At 42.8% G+C, this 21,876-nt stretch overlaps 1 protein-coding gene across 3 annotated transcripts in view; it reads left to right on the top strand.

The window, feature by feature from the left end:
• The window catches only part of kcnd1 (potassium voltage-gated channel, Shal-related subfamily, member 1), an 88,234-nt gene that overhangs the window by 36,214 nt on the left and 30,144 nt on the right, over positions 1-21,876 (top strand). For all 3 annotated transcript variants that reach the window (XM_074682175.1, XM_074682174.1, XM_074682176.1), the window contains 2 exons: positions 2,764-3,009; positions 8,894-9,606. In XM_074682175.1, coding sequence (XP_074538276.1) covers positions 2,764-3,009; positions 8,894-9,606 — 959 coding nt within the window. The remainder of the gene's footprint in view (positions 1-2,763; positions 3,010-8,893; positions 9,607-21,876) is intronic.

The raw sequence follows: 21,876 nt of genomic DNA, 5'->3' as shown, positions 1-21,876 counted from the left end.
TTCATGTTTTACACCAACGGTTGGATGTGAAACCTCTCCTCACTTGTTACGATAAGAAAACATGATTTTCCTGAACCACATTAAATATCTGAGCCTGCAGCTCATCTCTAATCCAGCCGTGTGCAGAGGTGAATTCGGATTCTCTCCTCCTCTGTGGTTTCGAGTCGAACAAAAGGTCGAAGCCTTTTTATCTCCTGAACAAGACCTCAGGGTGATGTAAAGCATCTCACTCCTCTCGTCTTTCCAATATTTCATCATCCGCTACAGACTTTGAGTTCCTGTCTCTTTAACTGCTTCCCTCTTTAATGAGTCCTGACTTTCATCCTGTTACATGTGAGCTCTGTTTCCCCCCCACAGGTGATTTTTTTTTAAAGCCGTACTGTCACCCACGAGTCGTTTTTAGGAGGCGTTGTCACGTCTTATTACAACAGGGACCAGAGACAAAGTGAAGTGGGCCTGAAAGCAGACTGCACCGAGGAAAACCAATCATTTTATTATAACCAAAAAGCGTTACAGGAGGTGTACGGGTAATTAGAGAAGTAACAAGGCCAGAGTTGGACCAGTCAAGGTGAAAACAGATGAGATCCTGAGGACTGAAACTTAAAAACAGAGGGTGAAAAGCTTAAACATGCTGCACAAATCAGTCTTTTTGCATCAAAGCACAGAAAAATAAATACGTTTCTAATGTTATCCGAAAATTTCTGCAGGTTTTTAAAAGCTACATCTTTAAAAACTACATTACCCATAAATCTCAGCACCAATAGTTTGACAAAGAGTTTAAACACTGCTGTGAATACTAAAAAGTCAAAAGTAGACTCTAAAATAGTTTAATCAGCCACCACAGTCCTGGCACCACGATGTGAGGCTGTCTAATTTCTCACAGCAATGCACCATGGGACTTGTAGTTGACCCCTTTAGTCTTTAATGTAAACAATTTATCTTTTTAAGACCCAAATCAAGATAAAATTCCAAGCTTAGACACCTGAGTCAGTCTTTTTTCACATCATCTTACAGAGAAAAAAACAAAACAAAACTAAATTGCTGTTTTTTTAAAGCTATGCTCCCAAAAACTACATTACCCATAAATCCCAGCACCAATACTTTAACAGAGAGAGTTTTAATGTTGTTGTGAATAAGTGAAAAGTCAAAAGTAGACACTCTAAAATGATTTTATAAAGCGCCACAGCCCTGGCACCACGATGAGAAGCTGTCTGATTTCTCACAGCAATGCATTATGGGACTTGTAGTTGACTCCAAAAGTCTTAAATTTGAACAATTGATCTTTTTTGAGAGTCAAATCAAGATAAAAATACAAGCAGAAACACCTGAGTCAGTCTTTTTTGCATCGTCTTACAAAAAGAAGATGTCATCAGAAAATTCCTGGGTTTTTAATGCTATGACTCAAAAAACTACATTACCCATAAATCTCAGCATCAATTTTTTAATAAGGAGTTTAAATGCTTTAAGACCTGTAGTGAATGACTTTAAACTCATCATTCAAACACACTCAAGTTGACTTTTCCACATTGTTCTGAAGCTGTTTGATTGGAGGTTCACTCACAGCAATGCATCAAGGGACTCGTAGTTCACGCTACAAGTATTTTATTTGAACTCTTTACATTTTTGAGGGATTAATCAAAAAAAATACTCAAGCTGAAAAATCTGAGTCAGCCTTTTTTGCATCTTCTTATCAGAAGGTTTTGCAGGTTTTTAAAAGCTATGCTATAAAAAACTACATTACCCATGAATCTCAGCACCAATTCTCAATAGAGAGTTTAAATGCTGTAAGACTTGCTGTGAAATCACTTGAACCTAAAAGTAGGCGCTCTGTATTTACATTCATGTCAAAGTCTAGAAACCTTGATTTGAAGCTTTCTGATTGGAGGGTCTCCCTCAGCAATGCATTATGGGACTTGTAGTTGACTCCTAAAAGTATGTGACTTGACTTAACCACCCTTCCCTTTTTTCTTAAAGAGATGAATTAAGACAAAAACTTGAGATGGACAACCCAGGTTAGTCCTTTTTGCATCTTAAATTAAGGAAACTACATTACCCATAAATCTCAGCACTAATATTCTAATTTAGAGTTTTAATGCTAAAAGATTTGCTGTGGAAATACTTAAAATGCATAATTAAACATATTAAAATAGTTCAATCCACCATGAAAACCCTGACATCTGGCTCTGAAGTTACATGATGTGAAGTTTCTTGCACACCAATGCATCATGGGACTTGTAGTTTAATCTAAAAGTTTGATCATTTGGATTATTAACCTAGTTTTAAGTCACATAATTGATGTTGAACTATACAATTCAGCTCATTAAAGGTGACAGTCGTCCTCTGGATCTTATATACGCCGTGTGTCCAATCAGCACGCTGATCTGCCGTATAATATCAAAATGGCTCCGTGGCAGAAATAGATGGAAATCAAACAGAGCTGAGGCTCTTTGTGCTCGATGACAGAACAAGAAAGTTCCTGACAAGACTTTGACTTTGTCCTGATTTTAAAACAACATGAAGACGAGTGAAATACAGAAAAAAATATGGCGTGTTTTAAATAAGGAGCAGTGTCGTCACATTAGCATCTCCTGATTAGCTCATGTCACGTTGGAGGGGCAGGACCTCAATCACCAAGGCCCATCCATAGCCCCACCCTGCCAATCAGAGAGTTTTAAAGTGTTTCAGACACAAGCTGAATTAATGTTTTCTAAAACAGCAGTGACAGAAAAACAAAGGTTTGAAATTCTCCGTTTTCTTTCGCAGACATGGAAGAACACCCTGGACCGTTACCCAGACACGCTGCTGGGATCTTCGGAGAAAGAGTTTTTCTACAACGAGGACACACAGGAGTACTTCTTCGACAGAGACCCTGAAATGTTCCGGCACATTCTGAACTTTTACCGCACCGGGAAGCTACACTACCCGCGACACGAGTGCATCCAGGCCTTCGACGAAGAGCTGGCCTTCTACGGCATCGTGCCTGAGATCATCGGAGACTGCTGCATGGAGGTAAACACGGGGTCACAGACGCTTAAGAGCGAGTTGATTCATGGTGGATTTGAGGTCTGAGGATGACCAGGTTATTGACTTTATTTATAGAAAGAGCAGCAGGTTTAAAAGGAGACTCTCCTCAAAGAGCAGGTCTATATAATCTGTGTTTTATTATTTACAGAGATTCTACATTAGTCTGCCAATGAGCGAGCTCTCTGCATCCTGAACCACTCCCTGAGTCTGTAGGTACCACGAGCAGGCCTTCAGTTAGCGCTCTGAGCTCCATACGACACAGCTGTGTGTTAGCAGCCGGGCTTTAAACTCTCCTCTACATTTAGAAACAGAACATACATGCGGCTGTCAAACGGGAGAAAGGATGCAGGCCTCACCTAAAACTCTGGGGAGCTGGAGCAGCCGTCCTCCATCCCTCTTCTGGATTAGAGTCGCGCTCTCCGACGTGTGCAGACCTACTTTCACTGAGACGTTCCTGCAGCCACTCCAGCTTAAAAGCCCCCTTCCTCTGTTTTGTCACAGTTTGATTAAATTTCTGGCTGGAGGAGAGTTTCTGAGGCAGCAGCGTGTTGTACACCAACAGCTGGGAGGCTGTTGATGCTCTGAGGAGGTTTTTACTGAGGCTGTGCAATAACTTCATGCTGTGCTCATCTCCATCACATGTGCAGATATTCTCACTGTGTCATTTTTTAGCTTATAGGCAGTGGTGTGCACAAGGAGGGGGCAGGGGGCCCGTCACCCCTCTCATGTTCCAATTATTGAATTTCAAAACTATCGAATTATTATCCTCTTGGACGCCAAACACACACTAAAGTTTCCTTTCAAGAGCCAAAATGTGCCCTCGAGTGCCCTCTAGGGATCCAAAATACTTGTGTAATCGTCCTCTCAGGAGCCAAAATTTGCACTTCAATGTCCGTATTGGAGACAGGATTTGCAATTTAGTGCCCTTTGTCAGGAGGCAAAATTTATGCTCAACTGTCCTTTCAGAAGCCAAAATACAGACTTAAGTGTCTTCCTTGTAGCCAAAATATGCTCTCAAGTGCCAATATGGGAGCCAAAATGGGAGCTTCATTGTCCTATCAGGCACCAAAATTAATTATTGTCGTCTTGGGAGCCAAAATTTATGCTCAGTTGTTCTCTTGGAAGTAAAATTGGGTGCTCTCCCGGGAGCCAAATGCGTGCAAATGTGCAATCAAGTGCTCTCTAGGGATCCAAAATATGTGGGCTGTAATATCCTCTCTGGAGCCAAAATGCGGACTTAAGAGTCTTCTTGGGAGGCAAAATGTGCACTCCAGTGCTCTCATGGGTGCCAGAATTCATATTTAACTGTTGTCTCAAGAGCCAAAATTTGCACTGAATGTCCTTCTCAGGAGCCAAACTGTGAGCTTCATTGTCCCCTTGGGAGCCAAAATTTATGCTTAATTGTCCTCTTGGAAAACAAATGTGCGTACAAGTGCCCTCTTGGGATCCAAAAAATGTGGGCTTTAATACCCTTGAAGAGGCCAAAATTAATTGCCTAGTTATTAATTGCCTAATTAGGCCAAGAGATTGCCTTCCCGGAGTTTCAGTGTCTGTATTGGAGCCAAAACTTGTGCTTCAGTACCCTTTCTCATGAGCCAAAATTCACGCTCAGGTGTTTTCTCGGGATCCAAAATACTAGTTTCAGTTCCCTCAAGGGGGACAGAATTCATGCTTAATTGTCTGTTCAGGAGCCAAAATTTGCCCTTAATTGCCTTCTCAGGAGCCGAAGTGTGTGCTTCATTGTCTCCATGGGAGCCAAAATTCATGCCTAAGTGTCTTCTTGGAGCCAAAATGCACGCTTGAGTGCCCATAGCAATCCAAAATTCATGCTCAATTGTTCACTCAAGAGCAAAAATTTGGGCTTGGTAGCCCTCCTGGGAGCCAAAATGCGTGCTTCAGTGCTCGCATGGGAGCAAAAATTCACGCTTAATTGTCCTTTTGTGAGTCAAATGTGCAGTCAAGTGCCCTCTAGGGATCCAAAATATCTAGGCTTTAATACCCCTGCAGGGGCCAAAATTTGCACTGATTGCCTTCTTGGGAGCCAAAACTTGTGCTGTAGTGCCCTTTCTCAGGAGCCAAAATTCACGCTAGGGTGTCCTCTCGGGATCCAAAATACAAGCTTCAGTGTCCTCATGGGCACTGGAATTAATGCTTTACTGTCCTCTCAGGAGCCAAAGTGCGAGTTTCATTGTCCCCATGGGAGCCAAAATGCACGCTTGGGTGCCCTGTAGCGGTCCAGAATTCATGCACAATTGTCCTCTCAGGAGCAAAAATTTGGGCTTAGGCGCCCCCTTGGGAGCCAAAGTTAATGCTTTAGTGTCCTCATGGGATCCAAATGTGCACTTAAGTGCCCATTAGAGATCCAAAATATGTGCGCTGTAATGTCCTCTCAGGAGCCAAAATTTGCGCTTAATAACCTCCTTGGGCGCCAAAATGCTCAGTGTCAGCTTTGGGGTCAAAACTCGCACTTTGGTGCTCTTTCTTTGGGGCCAAAATTCACGCTCAGGTGTCCTCTCGGGAGCCAAAATGGACACTACAGTGCCTTTTAAGGATCCAAAATATGGGCCAAAGTAAACCCCTCTGGCTGGTTAAAAATTTGATCAACACGTCTTAAGTTTCCTCAAAAATCACGTGGAACTTGGCGCCCTCTTCACTGGTGGGAACGCGGCTGTATGTGCCTTTTTTTTTCCTAATGGCCCGAGGATGGAGTTGGAAAGAGTCAAAAAAAACCCAAACATACTGTATCTTAATAAAAAATGTATGTATTGTACATTAACGTATCATATTGCAACTTGTTTTATCATATCATACGGTATAATTTTGTAATACACTACATAACACTACTGTTTTATTTAGTAAAAATTCAGTATGATCATGATGTAGTTCAGCTCCATCTCGTATGATGGCGTGTTGAATCATGTCGTGTGAAATCTGGTCGTTGATTTTGACGTTTGTTTCTGGCACCAGTCTCATGAGGCTCAGCCTGATAAATCAGAATCTCCTCTCTCTTATTTTCTGATTTTGAGTGTGATGATGTGTTTTTCTCCTCGGCTCCTGGTGAACAGCCTCCTCAGCTAAACGCGTAAACCTTGTGATGGATCTGAGGGGGACTCTAACCAGCGCTGCTCTCAAACTCCATTATCAGCCTGCAGCTCATTAAGCTCGCAGTGATGAACCCCCTCAAACGCCAGCAGCTCCAACGACGCAATCCGACTTGGCTCTTTAGTGCCACTGTTCTTGGCACCCCGCGGCTCTGTAAGTGATTCCTTTAACGAGTCACAGTCCAAGTCCTGTCCCCCCAAACAGCAAATCACTGCTGTAAACCACCTTCAGTCATAGCCGGCCTGCCCACCCAGGCGCTCACATCTTACATCCTGGTTTTTATAAGCGACCCGTCCACTGACTCATGAATGGGTAATTGTTCTTTATGTCCTCACATTTGGCAGGCGCGGGTCTGTTCACAAATGTTGATTCAGCTGTGAAAGCTTCTAATTTCTGTTTTTCACTTCCCCCACAGTTTCCCACGAGGAAAAGTCCACATGAGCTTTATTTTTATCCACTAGTAATTTCACAGATTCAGATACTTTCTCTCATCGCTGTTGGCCTCTCATATCAGAGACACCAAATGTTTGAAGGGGGTTTGTTCTTGGACAGGTTTGGTGTTTTGCTAACAGCTAACAGGAGGAGAAGCTAACAGGGAGGCCACAACCACTATAGACCACTATAGACCACTATACACCACTATAGACCACTATACACGACAATGTTTTGCCCCAAAACACAAAAACACATAGCAGATACCCCTAAATACCCCTTTTATCTCTTAATAACTATCCAAATACAACTATTTTACTTCATATTCATGGAAAAACAGATCCTGCTTTCCTTTTTGTGTCTACGATGCAAAAAAGGTGAGGACACCAAGAAAATTACGGAGCACAAACACAGAAAATCTACTATGACGAGACTTGAGACAAAGTGGACGATGCTGTTTACCGAGTAGCACTGCGTAGCTGTGTATTCATACACGTCAAAACTAGCATGTGTTGTTGGAGCTTACATAAAGGGCTGCGTAACTTCTCTATTTTTTACGTATATATATTCATTGATGTCATGAAGTTAAAACAACGTAAGTTGAGGACTTCCTGTTCTTTTAGGGCGTATTCAGACCTGGACTGTTTGGTCCACTTTAAACGGACCAGGTTTCGTTTCCCACGCTGGTGCGGACTTTTCATGCAGGTGTGAATAGACACAAACGAACCCTGGTGTGGACCAAACAACCAGACCCAGACCCACTTTTCTGAGGTGGTCTCGGTCCACTTCCAAACAAACTCTGGTGTGGTTCGTGGTTCTCCGGTGCAGGTCTGAATACAAACCAAGGTCCATCCAAACTAACTACAGGATACATGCGCCTTTTGGGCCTATAGAGCCACCGTAACCTAACCGTCTTTGGTTCATACCTGATCCTCCGTCTTCTGTTTAGCCACGCTGTTGCTAGCATGTTGTGGGTCAGGACACGCAGAGCATAGCGCCTCCTTGCTGCGATCATTGGTCTTCCTGTTCCTAAATTGTAAACGGTGTTGTTAAGCTGCTTTGAAGGAGCTGCTCTTGAAACTGAAAATGATTTAGCAGCTCTAATAAGAGCACAAACACACATGTTTACCTCCATTTCTGGGTCTGTATTCTGTGTGCCGCCTTTGTCAGTGCTGTCCAATGAGAGCACTGATCCTCACACACCTGGATGTGTTTACAGAATATAGTCCACTTGCAGAAAGTACAACCTGAATACGAACCTCACCAAACCAAAAAAATAAAGTCTGCTTTTGGTCCGGACCAAACAAGTGGACCAAAGGACTTTTCTGGTCTGAATACAGCCCTAGAGGTCCTGACCGAATTATTTCTGGGGTACCAAGTACTGATTCATGTGAAACCAAGGGGTACCATGTTTAGGTACCTCAACGCATCGTTGTGACTAAGGATGTCCTGATACGGATTTTTTAAGATCCAATCCGATCTGATTTTTCCATATGTTTTGCAGATACCGATACCTTTGTCTGATAAATCCCATACTCCGTTGGGTGATTCTGTTGTAAATGACAAATCTGTTGTAAGTCCTGTTTCCACCAAGCAGTTCAGTTTGGTTCGTCTCGGTACGGCACGCATTTTACGGCGCTTCCATTGACTAATCCCGGAACGGATCCCCAAATAACCGAGATGAGTCGTCCCAATTTTTGGGACCCCTCTGTTTGGGGTGCAAGACTAAACCGATCCGATCTTGGAAGGTGGAGGTAGAAACTGCAGACAGTTGATTAGTCGAAATAATGGTGTTTTACTGTCATTGCTTTCCAAAGAGAAGTCGTCCCACACAGCGGACATGTTTGCAACGTGGTTTGATTTACAGCAGCCATAAAGTGTGACAGTGAAAACTGACGAAAATCTATCCAAAAAACTATCAATATCTGATACTATCTGATCCTCCAAAGATAGCCACATCGGGAGCCAATACCGATCAGTGTATCGAATCGGGACATCCCTGCTTGTGACCGTGGGACAGTGGAAGAGTAGGCAATTTTCCATGCTGGACATGAACGCAGCATTGCAAGGTTAAATATTGAAGAATAAATATGTTAGACTGAAAAACTTTGGGATTTTATTATTGAACAAATTTGATATTTGTTACCACAGAAACACACAAAAACATATCAGGCATCGGTACCGTATCGTTTCAGACATGAAAGGTTTCTATCCCTAAATGTTAGCACCTCCTGAGGACGTGTGTTTGGGGAAACAGGGAAACTTGTTTTGTCTCTGCAGCTGTTGTTTCATGTTTAGCTTTGAGGCTAACCGTCCGCTCTGTGTGTTTGTGAAGGAATACAGAGACAAGAAGAAGGAGAACCAGGAGCGTCTGGCCGAGGACACAGAGGCCAACGAGGCCATGGACGCCCCCCTGCCTCCTCACAGCACGTCCAGGGAGCGTCTGTGGCGAGCCTTCGAGAACCCGCACACCTCCACCATGGCCCTCGTCTTCTACTACGTCACCGGCTTCTTTATCGCCGTCTCCGTCATCGCCAACGTGGTGGAGACGGTGCCCTGCAGACCCCCTAAAGGCAGCGTGAAGGACCTCCCGTGCGGGGAGAAGTACCAGCTGGCCTTCTTCTGCATGGACACGGCCTGCGTGCTCATCTTCACCTTCGAGTACCTGATGCGCCTGTTCGCCGCGCCGAGCCGCTGCAAGTTCATGCGCTCGGTGATGTCGGTGATCGACGTGGTGGCGATCATGCCGTACTACATCGGGCTGGTGATGCCGGAGAACGAGGACGTCAGCGGCGCCTTCGTGACCCTGCGAGTTTTCCGCGTCTTCAGGATCTTCAAGTTCTCGCGCCACTCGCAGGGTCTGAGGATTTTGGGCTACACGCTGAAAAGCTGCGCCTCCGAGCTCGGCTTCCTGCTCTTCTCCCTCACCATGGCCATCATCATCTTCGCCACCGTCATGTTCTATGCCGAGAAGGGCACCAAGGGCTCCACCTTCACCTCCATCCCGGCCTCCTTCTGGTACACCATCGTCACCATGACAACGCTGGGGTGAGTCTGCGTGTCGGCCATCTTTCTGACATCTGACGCTCCATCGCCGCGCTGTGTCGTATTATTGGCTGAGCGCAGAGTTTGACAGTCTGTTTCCACCATGAGCAGGGATGAAGTGTGAAAGCTCTGTTTGTGTGTGTGTGTGTGTGTGTGTGTGTGTGTGTGTGTGTGTGTGTGTGTGTGTGTGTGTGTGTGTGTGTGTGCGCCTCCCACTCGTTGCTTCTCGAGTACGGTGGTGTATCTTCACCCTGCTGCCTTCGCCCACACACACTCGCTGCTGCTGCTGCTGCTGCCATGTGGTTAGAGAACGTGCGTGTTGGAGTGTGTGTGTGTGTGTGTGTGTGTGTGTGTGTGTGTGTGTGTGAGGATGATGATGGTGATGATGATGGTGTCTTCACCCTGCAGATAGATCTTCTATTATCCGCTGTTCAAAGAGCTGCAGGAAACATCAGAAAGAGCAGCGTGAGTCAGGAACATGATCTCCATCTGAACCACCATACTGCACACACACACACACACACACACACACACACACACACACACACACACACACACACACACTCTATATGACTCTGTACTCCTACCTGTCTGTGAATGAGATCAGAGGGTGTGAATGGAGCGTCTGAATGACTCAAACGGTTCAGCTCTGGAGTAAAAACTGGGTCCAGATTCTGATCTTCCAGATCCTCATTTTTCACTTTCTGGATTTCTGTTATTTTTTTTAACAGAAATCCACATCTTGTTCGCCTCTTTAAAACCAGGCGCTTAGATTTGTGTTGTTTCAGTGAAGGAAAGTATTGCAGCTGCTCAGGGCAGTTAAACAGTGTAACTGAGTGGTTCACAGTAGGGGGCGATAGTGGGTTTTTACAATGGTTGGTTCATATCATGAAAGGAAGGACAGACAAACAGGTTCACGTGTTCTTTTTTCATAAAAGGGAAAAATGAAGACTTTTATTCTGAAAGACACCTTACCATTGTCTCCTTCCCCCTCCTCCATAAAGACCTCTTTCCTTTTCTTGTTTCCTTTCCTTTGAATCCCCTTGTCTCCTTGCTTTCCACCCATCAGTTTTTCTCTCTTTTTTCAACTTCCTTTTCTTCTTCTCTTTTCTTTCCTTTTGTCTTTTCTTTATAATTTCTTTTCCTTTCCTTTTCCTTTTTTCCTTTCCTTCTATTTCTTTTCTTTCTTCATCTTTGCCTTTCCTTTCCTTTCCTTTCCTTTCCTTTTGATCCCGTCTCATCCTTCCTTCCCTTTACTTCATTTTCTTCCTTGCTTCCTTTCCTTTCCCTTCCTTTTCTTTCATTTCCTTTCCTTTCCCTTCCTTTCCTTTCCCTTCCTTTCCTTTCCTTTCCTTTCCTTTCCTTTCCTTTCCTTTCCTTTCCTTTCCTTTCCTTTCCTTTCCTTTCCTTTTGGTCCCTTCTAATCTTTTCTTTCATTTCCTTTCGTTTCCTTTCTGTCCCATCTATTTTTTCCTTCTCTTTACTTTATTTCCTTGCTTCCTTCCTCTTTCCTCCCTTTCCTTTCCTCCCTTTTCTTTTCTTTTCCTCTCTCCTTTCTGTCCCGTCTAATTGTTCCTGCCCTTTATGTCAATTCCTTGCTTCCTTTCCTTCCCTTTTATTTTCTTTTCTTTACTTAAGTGCTCTCTTTCCTTTCCTTTTCCCTCTCCTTTGCTTCTTCTTTTCGTTCTCTCTTTTCTTCCCTTCCTCTGTATTTTTTTCCTTTCCTCTGCCTGTTTTCTTGCTCTTTACATCTTATCCTCTCTTATCCCTTCTCTTTCCATTGCTCTCTTCTTTTCACGTACTTCTTTCTGCTTTTGTGTTTGTTCTCCTTTTTCCTCTCTTTTCTTTCCTCTCCTCTCCTCTCCTCTCCTCTCCTCTCCTCTCCTCTCCTCTCCTCTCCTCTCCTCTCCTCTCAGTCTTCAGGTCCATTAGTTTCAGTGAGGAGAGGCCGACCTCTAAATGGATTCTTCAGGCGGCAAAACACAACCCAAGCTTTTACCTCCTCCCCTACTCTCCTCCTCTCCTTCTCTCTCAGTCTCTCCTTGTTGGGAGTATCCCTCCCTGGTTTTCCTCCTCTAGTGAACCCGGACAGATGAATCTGATCCTCCTTCTTTTTCTGAGTCCTGTTCCCGTAAAATGTTGATTTTATTGATTTGACGGTTGCTGATCGCTCAGAGGAGCAGATGTTTGGAGGAGGGAGGGAGGGAGTGTTTGGGAAATCTGTAAATATCCTAAAATTTATGATTCTTTAAATTTAAACCTGGGACGAACTGAAGGTTTGTTTTGATCGTTTATTGAGTTAAACGTCTGTATCTGAAGGGAGTGAGTGGTTTAAAAGGACTTGAAAGTCTAGTTTAAAAGTTTCTCCATGACCGTGTCTGACTTTCAGAGATGTGTATTGATTAAACCAGCTTCTTCCTCCGGCCTCGTCCTCCTCTTCCTCCGCTCTCTCTGTCCCTTTCTCTCCTCGCTGCAGCCCGATCGGCTCGTGAGTGTTTTCTTTTTTCAGTTTGCTATCTTTGTTTTTCATCATGCTGCTTTTATTGCCTTGCTCCTGTGTTTTATCACTGTGCAAATAAACTGGGAGTGAAATCATAAACCTACTGCAAGCCCCTCCAGAAGCAATATACGCGAGAGGAGCGGAGCCAATCTGCTGCCAGATAACGTGTTTGTGTCTGGACTGCAGATAAAACACACCTTCCTCCAGGTGCTCTGATTAAAAAAAAACTTTCAACAGAACAATTAATAGTTCCTTTCTCCAGGGAAATCTGAGAATTCATTCACTAACAAGCTGTTATTACCACACGGGGAGAGTCTGCTGAGGGACGGCTGGAGAGGAGAGGAACCAAAGAGATAAACTCAGGGAGGAAACTTCGACCTGAGAGCCTCTTTATCTCTGAGCAGAGCCGTGTTTGTCTGAAAGGATGTGTCTGAACGGGTTTACAAGAGTCTACTTTAAAATAAACCTGTAAAAAAAGGTCAGAGTGGATCGACCAATCAGGAGCATGCATGCATGCAAAACAGTCTGTTTGCAGAGCAACAGCAAGAGTTCTAGAATTCTGATGTCATAGACGGAAGGAATTCTGTCCTTTATGACCTCAGAGTTCTAGAACTCTTGCATTGTCTCATATTCTTAGACCGGAGGTTGCCGCTTGAGAGAAACAGAGCGGAAGGAGCAGTGTTGCTGATACTACCGTTTACGAATCTTTAGTGAGACATAAAGAAGAAATAACAATGGCCGAACTTTTGCGATGTGTTTAACTGCCTCACCAACCACCGCCTCCAACAACGCTGCCTCCATTGTTGTTTTTTTATACAAGAGCTACATTAGCAATACCTTCTCCACAGTCGCCATGTTTGTGTTTGAGTTTTGTTGTCATAAACTTTTGACTCTGGGCTGACCCCCCCTGGTGAATGTATTAGTTCACTGCATTGCCAATGTAGCGCATGGTTTGAAAAGGACGCATACATGTTTGTATTTAAAGGGAGAAATGGGCCTTTAATCCCTGTTCCCACCAAGCAGTATAGTTCGGTTCATCTTGGTACCGCACAAAATGCTGATTTCACAATCGTCACACACTGTATGATGGGTAATTTTTTTTCTAACTCAGCGGTTTACAAGATATTAGGATGGTTTGATTGTCCAATCGGAGACACAGCTCAGCTCATGTGACTGACAGGCGCCCTGTAGCTGTTAGGAAGGAAGCTCAAAGCCGGCGTCATATCCAATGTGGCTGCATCCGCGGATTGGCTGGGTGACGTCGCGGAGGCTATGTCCATGTTTTATACACAGATTGTATAAAATAAAGACATAGTCTTCCGGACGTCACGTCTGTTTCTGAAGCAGAAATTGAAGCAGATCAGCTATCAGCAGATTTCAGCACTCCAGCATTGTCTCACATTCTTAGACCAGAGGTTGCTGCTTGATTTTATGTGGTCTATTGTCTCAGTATGGCACACATTTAGTGCCGTTTCCACTGACTAACTTTGGGACAGATCCCCAAATAAGTGTCCCGCGTTTTGGGACCCTTCTGTTGGGGTGCCAGACTGAACCGATCTGATCCCAGAAGGTGGAGTCTGTTGTTGTTGCTTGTTGGGTTCCTTTGCAGTGCTGTAATACTCTGTGTTTTCTTCTTCTTTAAGGAGTAGTTTCAGTTTCCTAGTCCCCCAAATGGTTGAGGAATTACGGTAATACGCCAACCAAAACATGAAAAGGTACACTGAGTGCTTAAAAAGCTAACGGGTGTTTCACAATGGCTTTGTTTGCTTCTTTTGTACAGTTTATGGTTGATGTTTGTGCCTTTTTTTTTTTAACCTCTGGCTTTGTTTACCCCAAATTCTGGCCAAAGCTTGATCCCTCATCAGCTTTTATCTGTAGAGGTTTACTCCCAGCAGTTTGTTTTAATTAAAAAGGTGGTTTAATGGTTTAAATCAGCTGTTTTTATGGTTGATTTTTGGTCTTCTCTGTGAAACCACATTGAGACGTCTACATATATGTGGCAGTAACTTTCCCGCTGTGTGTGTGTGTGTGTGTGTGTGTGTACTTTGGGTGTACAGAGTGTGTGAGGCTGCAGAGCACTTTACCATCAACATTATTTATAAGAACACGGAGGGAAGCAGCCATTTCCTCTAAAGAACAGGATGTATATGAGCCGCAGAGCCAGGGCAGCGAGGGGAGCGCGCAGCCTTATAAAACAGCCGGGATGGAATTATAGACCATTTCAACGCACGGCACACGCTGTTAATGTTTTAATAGAAAGAGAGAGGAGAGGAGAGGGTGAAAGAGGAGAGAGCAAACAAGACCAAGTCAGACCCAATCAAAGACTGAGAGCCTAAAAAAAGAGGTCTACCACCTCCATCAGCGTCTGAAAAGACATCCAGCTCATGGAGACAGAGAGGCTGTTTGTAGACTTTTAGATCTGACCCTGAGTCTTCATGTGGCGAGTCCTTTTAGAGCTGGACTCCAGAGCTGGACTCTAGTCCCCCAAGGTTGGCTTCAATGAAAATATACAAAACCTGGCGACTGCACTTTGACGTGGCAAAGGAAGCAGGATTTACACACCGCTTTCTAAAGGAAGAAAAGCCACGAAAGAAGAATACGCCAACATCCAGATTTCAAAAATAAGCTCTGAGCTGTAGATCTATAACATTAAACACAGATTCCCAGGACGTATGAATAATACCAATGCTTTAAAGAGATGGGCTTATAAACAAAATACGATAAAACCTACCAATCAAGACCTTCAGAATCAAGACTACAAACAGAAGACTAAAACAAACAGGATAAATTTCTATACAGTTAAAATGTAGTGAATATTTGTCTAAACAAGAATTTTTTTGAATTCATGAAGTTGTACATGTGATGTCTGATTTTTTTTATATGTAATAAATTTTCAAAAATTTAAAGTATTTGCTTAAATTGCATGAATTTAATTAAGATTATAATCATCAAAAATTTGCAAAAATAAAAACAAATGGAATTTTTTTTAAGAATCAAAATTTCAAAAAATTGATGTAATTGTTAAAAGTTTGCAAAAATTCTAAACAATTGAAATTTAAAACTTTTGCAAAAACTTCAAATTTTGTGAAAGTTCAAAAATTTGCAAAAATAATAAAAAAAATGAAATTCAAACATATTTGCAAAAATTGCTGAAATTTTAAAAAGTTTGCAAAAAAATTCAACACAATTGAATCTTAAAACTTTTGCAAATATTCAAAAAAAATTTGAAATCAAAAATTTGCCACAATCAAAATAAAACTGAAAAGTATAGATTTGGGAAAATTTTAGAATTTTTAAAAAAGATTTCTTGAATCTAAAAACAGGTATTGATAATTTTGCTTTACTCTGCATTTTTATTTTTTTATTTTTATTAGAGGCGGAGTAGAGCACCAGCAGGTTAATGCATTACTTTATTTAGTGTCAATGTCTTTAATCACTAACCCTCTGTAAGAAAAAAAAAATATTAATTCAATATTTTTTAAAGCTACAAGGAGCCACTGCAAAGGAGTCAAAAAGCTCCATGAGGCTCCAGGGCCACAGGTTGAAGACCCCTGAGCATGCTTTACACATAGACCTGGCCCTGGTAGGCCTCCAGAGGGCTGGCCCAATCAGAATTAAGGGGGTTTGTGGAGTAGGGAGCCTTAAAGAGACAGCAGCCAAAACAAAGTGTGAAATTAGGGATTTCTCAAACACCAGGGAGAGAAAAATAGAATTTTTTATGAGCCTAAATCATTTAAAGATACTACAGGGGCACCAGAGGGACAGAATTCAGACTTAAAAAAAGAACTATACCCCTCTTTAAAGTAATGTTCTGTGTGAAATAGGTGAAACGCTGTGTAACAAGAAAGATTTCCTGTACCTGGAGAGCAGGACTGAAGAGAAGAAAATGATTTTGGAGTAAGTGAGTTAAAAAGACGCTTTCATCGACCTTGTGTAATAAAGCCAAAACATTAATTTCTCCCTCTTTTATTTAACGAGCTGGAAGAAAACCAGAGTTTCTGCTCGACTCCCCCCTGACTGATCGAGGACTGAGAGAGAGGTAGTGCTTCAGGTCAGGGGATCAGCAGGTCGGGGCTTTGCTGATCTATGTGATGTACATCTATCCTCTCCAGCTGGACTGTAATGGAGTCAGACCTCCACCGCAGATCCATAACAGGAGGAACCAGCTGCTGTCTTCTCAGGGCCTCTGTGTGAATCTCATCAATACCCTGAGATTGATCGGGTCCTGGCAGCAGCGGGGCTGTAATAATGAGTCGCTGATCTATGCTGCTGCAGATCTATGCTGCTGCAGATCTATGCTGCTGCAGATCTATGCTCTAGGTGTAGACAGTGAAAGCAAATACTCCAACAGTTTCAGAGTAATGCTTGTCCTCATGATGATCCTGATTTCTGTTTCAGACTCGAGCTAAAAGAACTGAATTCTCAAGTTCTGTGATTTCCAGTCTCCTGAGGCATGATGGGAATTTGAGTCCAGTAATAAGCTTATATCATGTAACAGGTCAGACGTGTATAATATAATGTTACACACAGGAACATGACATTTAGCACAGTCCAGGTAATTATGTAATATGCAAATTCCCAGGTCAACAGAGTATGCTAATACAGACATTATGCTAATGTTAGCGCACGCTGCAGGAAGTGTTCACAGAATATATACTGAATTAGCAACAGAGATTAAAACGTGCCGACTCTGGGTTTTATTTTTACTGTTAGGTTTATTTTTCTTGGCTAGCAGTTTCCCTTTGCTTCAATGCTTTGTGCTAAGCTAGGCTAACCCCATTCTAGACTTCATTTGTAGTGTTTTCACTTTTTTTCTTCAAGTCCAAATGTCAGATTCAGATCCTCTGAGGCTCTAACCTCGCAGTCAGTGACCTTCAGAGCTGCAGAGAGGTTATTTTTATTCATAGAGGAAATAAAGTTCCTCATTCGCCTCCTTCACATTCAGAAAACACGTTCATTCCTTCCAAAGTGAAGGCTGTTTGAGTCCTTGGTTAGACTTTAAGATGCTTTTCAAATTAAATCTTCAAACACAAAATCAGAAACTGAAATGCATTTGCACATTTGTGATTTACCGTGAACATTTCACAGTAATTAACTCTAAATACTTCACTGTAAATGAGAGTAAAACTACAGCCGTGTACTGTGTCTTTAAAGCTTCCATGCCCAAAAACTACTCTTATATAGTGTTTATTATTATGTATTTGATAGTGCCTTACTGTGAAGTTAAATTACTGCTGCTGCTCATAAGATAACATGAAATGAGATGAGGACAAGACATGATGAGATGATAATGAGAGAAGATGATGGGATGACTTGATAAGATGAGATGAAAGGATACGATCAGATGAGATGAAGTAATGAGATGAGGACAAGATGTGATGATAAGAAGATGAGGATGAGATGAGTTGATGAGACAAGATGAAATGATTATGTGATAAGATGATGAAATGAGAAGATGAGGTCATGAGATAAGATATTAAAGTTGAGATGAGTTGATGGCATAAAATGAAATAGTTATGACACAAGATGAGATGAGTTGAGGGTGGTGGTGATGTTGATGATGATGATGATGATATGATGAGATGAGATGAGATGAGATGGGTCCACAGGGTCCAGAGTGTAGCTCAGAAAAGAGCTGGTCTTCACAACTTTTTTCATCTCACTCCTTCGTAAAGGTGAAATTAGCTTAATTAGCTATGTCCCTGTGAAAATCATGATGCTACTCTGGCCTCTGTTACTCCCTGTGGCTCTGGGCTCGCCCCACTTGCTTGTCCATTTTATTGAAGCTATCGGTCAGTAACGGCTCTTCTCAGCTCACATCCTCACCTTCTTCCCCTCAGTTCATGGAGAACATCTGGCCTAGCACCGGTTAGCATGGACATGTTATGTGCTTCTAACAGCTGATCTCATGTGTATACAGTGGGACAGTGGTTTTGATGTGGGATATCTGGACAAACACAGAAACAAAAAGAGTAAATGTACCACTGCAAATGTAACTAGTAAAGTGTATATTCAGGCAGTGATGAGCATCAAGAACAAAAAAAGAGTTGCTGCAATTAGCTGTTTTTTTATTTATGTTTTTTTTTTAATCTTGTTGATAACCAACAGTCACACTGCTTTAGTGGACCTAAACCTGAACTTAAGAAAGTCATTATGCATGGTGTCAGTTTTAGCTTGTTTAAATGACCCGTGGCGTCCCCCAAGGCTCCATCCTCGGGCCTCGACTGTTTTTAAAAGAAGAACTCAAACCTGATCAGCACCTCCAGACCTGCTCCCTGCAGCCCATGAGCAAGGCACCAAGCTGACAGCGCTAAGTCAGAGAGACAGAACCCAGCATGAAAACATGCAGAGAGAAACTCAGATAACACACACACACACACACACACACACACCAGTTTCTCTCTGCCAGTCAATAAGCACAGGGAGTAATTTGTTGCGAAACATAATTAAGGATTTGATTTTGTATTTTTACCTCTGAGACACACACACACACACACACACACACACACACACACACACACACACACACACACACACACACACACACACACACACACACACACAGATTCCCACAGACAAACCAAACCATTTACAGTGTCCTTCAGTGTGCCAAGAAAGTAATTTATCTTCCTGCATGATTAGGAAATTCCTTGTTTCTCTGCAAATCCCTAGATGTGCACACACACACACACATGTACACACACACACTTTAATACCTTATGGTGAGGCTGTTACCATGGTTGCGGCTGAATTAGGGTTTTTGAGGTGGTCGGAGAAGATTTAATCAGATTAAAGTATAATTTCATGAGTCGGATGTCGAGACAGATGGTCTGAGATATGCTCACACACACTTTTACAGCATACATACTGTATATATACAGTGTGTGTGTGTGTGTGTGTGTGTGCATGTGTGTGTTTTGTTAACGTTCAGCTGAGAAAACAGAACATTTCTGTATATTTCCACGTTGTTTGATCTGATGATTTGCCTGAATTTTGTCCCTTTTTTAGCTCCGTAGGTCTGATCCCGTCAGGATTAAAGGGCGTCACGTTGAGCCCGTGTCTGCGCTCAGATTAAAAATGTCGCTCCACCTGAAACGTTTTAATATCAAACTGTCTCCTCCCAGGATTTAAACTGTGACTGTGAAATATTCGTCTTTGTGCACTCTCTAATCTCGACCTCAGTGCTGCGAAAGATGTGAAAACAGAGGCACAGCGCCCCCTGCTGGACACCACCCAGATTATCGGTTCATGGTGTGGCTCAGGTGACCTCAGGTGATCTTTAGAGCTGACAGAAGAGAGCAGAGAAGGTCACATCAAGGCTTTGAAAGCTCATCCTCAAAGGTCTGAACCTGTTGACCGTCCCGCCTTCCTTTCATCCCTCAGTCTCGTCTGTCAGGCTCTGACAAAGATCTAAAGTTAGCATCATCAAAGGACGCAGCGTTAGGATGATTTAGGAGATCTGAAAAGGATGGTTGCTGGACAAAAAATATCCAGAAAGTGAGAATCCAGAGTTTCTTTCACCGTGTTTTCAAACCGCTGCAGCCAGCTCCTCCTGGATGTACTTTTAGGAGCTGAAGACACCCAGAGGCCCTCTTATCTTTACGACTGGCCGGTCTGAAGCTGCTCTGACGTCACAGAGAGTAGAAGTCGCAGTGACCCTTTGAGTTATGTCTCAGATTTAGCAGAGATCAGACGTTTACATTTAGTCCAGTGACTTTTTTAACCAGGAAACACGAGGATGGAGTCATCAGGACAGAAACTGCTGGTACAGCTGTATCTGAGTGTGTCTGAGGAAGTCGCTCTGCCTTGGCCTATGGTTTCCCCCAGTGGCTGCTCATGGTACTGCATCATAAAGTCGACATAAATACATGATTTTTGACTTTGACTCTTGTGTTTTTAAAACCTCAAAGGTCTGCCTGTAGCTCGGCCTGTAGGGCTGACCAATCAGAGTGAAGGGGGTTTGTGGAGCAGGGAGCCTTAAAGAGACAGTAGCTTAAAGGATAATACAGCTTTTACATTGTTTATAGAATGAAGAAGAACAATGCACTCCCACAGAAGGCTTTCCTGATCCAAGCAGTGCTTCGAGAGATATTTAGATCCAAAATCGTGCAGCGGACGTCCGTATAATGGGATCCATCAGGGCAGAGACAGCGCCGCTCCTAAAACTGCATTAATCGTCCAAAAACTCATGTTTTCCACCAATATTCCATCATGGTCCGCTCCAGGTTAGTCCTCTGCTGCAGTCTGTGTCACTCCAGACAGCGCTGTGTGGCTGTACTGATGAAGAAGATTGTTTGCCCCAACGCTCTCCGCGCATGCACAGTACTCTCTGGAGGGCTGACTCCATTTCCTCTTTCTTTGAGCTTGTCATCTGTTAACTCTGGCTCAAAACTGTAATGACACCCATCATATTCAAAGTTCTCCTCCACAACATCTTCATCAGATAGATATTCGTCCATTTTACACAAAACTGGAAGAAAAAAGTCGTCATGTAGCCTGCCGTCTTACCCTGAAACAATGAGCCGCACTGGGCATGCGCAGAGGGGCAAACGTAAACAAAGTCTTCGTCAGTTCAGAGGTCAGTACAGCCACACAGCGCTGTCTGGAGTGACACAGACTGCAGCAGAGCACTAACCCGGAGCGGACCATGATGGAATATTTGTGAAAAACACGAGTTTTTGGACGATTCATGCAGTTTTAGGAGTGGCGCTGTATGCCCTATGGCTACCATTATACAGACTTCAGCTTCTCAATTTTGGATCTAAATATCTCTCGAAGCACTGCTTGGATCAGGAAAGCCTTCTGGGTGGGTGTATTGTTCTTCTTCATTATATTAACAATGTGAAAGCTGCAGGAACCGAAGTTTTCCTTTAAACTCTGCGGCGCCAGCACATCATACTCACTTCTTTCTCCTTAGCTCATGGAGAACATTGGGCATAGCACCAGTTAGCATGGATGTACTAAGGGCTGTTAATGCAACCATGGTTACAGGTAGAGTCCTGGATAAACACTGATACAAAAATAGTAAAAACACCACTGCTTGTAGTTAATTAAAGCAATTGGTTGTATTTTTTAAATTTTTTTTTTACATTTTTACTGTATAGTAATGTAATTCACCAAAAATATTGTACATTTGACAGGTTAACTGTGATTATACTATTCACCTACAGAAACACTGGTTGAGTGGGCCTGAGCCTTGAACTTAAAAACACACTATGCTTGGTGTCAGTTTTAGCTTGTTTAACTGACCCGTGGAGTTCCCCAAGGCTCCATCCTGGGGCCTCCACTGTTTAGACGAGAATACCAGACCTCTTCATGATCGTTTCTCCTCAGTCAAACTCAAACCTCAAGGGGGCTTAAAGAGACTGAGGGCACCATAGGGACAGAAGAAAAATGATAATAATAATAGGGACAAAAAACATCTTTAGCATCATTGGTAACGTGCTAGCCTGGCATTTCTTCCTCTCCTTTTCTGACATTTACTCCGTGGCTGAGTTTTTTTCTAACTTGCTGAACTTATGGTTGCTGTTTTTGATGAAATTTTCCTCTCCCTAAAAATTATGCCTGAAATTCTCTTTGTAAGGTTTCCAGAAACATTTTTTTTCGTATGTTTTGGGCAGAGTGTACATCTGCTAGTATTTATTGGCTGGTGAAAAAAAAACTGAATAAATATAAAAAACCATGTTGGTGTCACCAGCTTGGATTATAGTTATGGTTTTAAACTGCCGGCCAATCAGAGAGCAGGATTCTCACTGTCAGTGGAGTAGAGTACA

The sequence above is a fragment of the Halichoeres trimaculatus genome, unplaced genomic scaffold (genome assembly GCF_033239565.1).
Source record: "Halichoeres trimaculatus isolate MK-OKI-2021-1 unplaced genomic scaffold, fHalTri1.1 fHalTri1_scaffold_11, whole genome shotgun sequence".
Taxonomy (NCBI): domain Eukaryota; kingdom Metazoa; phylum Chordata; class Actinopteri; order Labriformes; family Labridae; genus Halichoeres; species Halichoeres trimaculatus.
The sequence above is the reverse complement of the archived record's forward strand: the minus strand, read 5'-3'. Positions and strand labels throughout refer to the sequence as shown.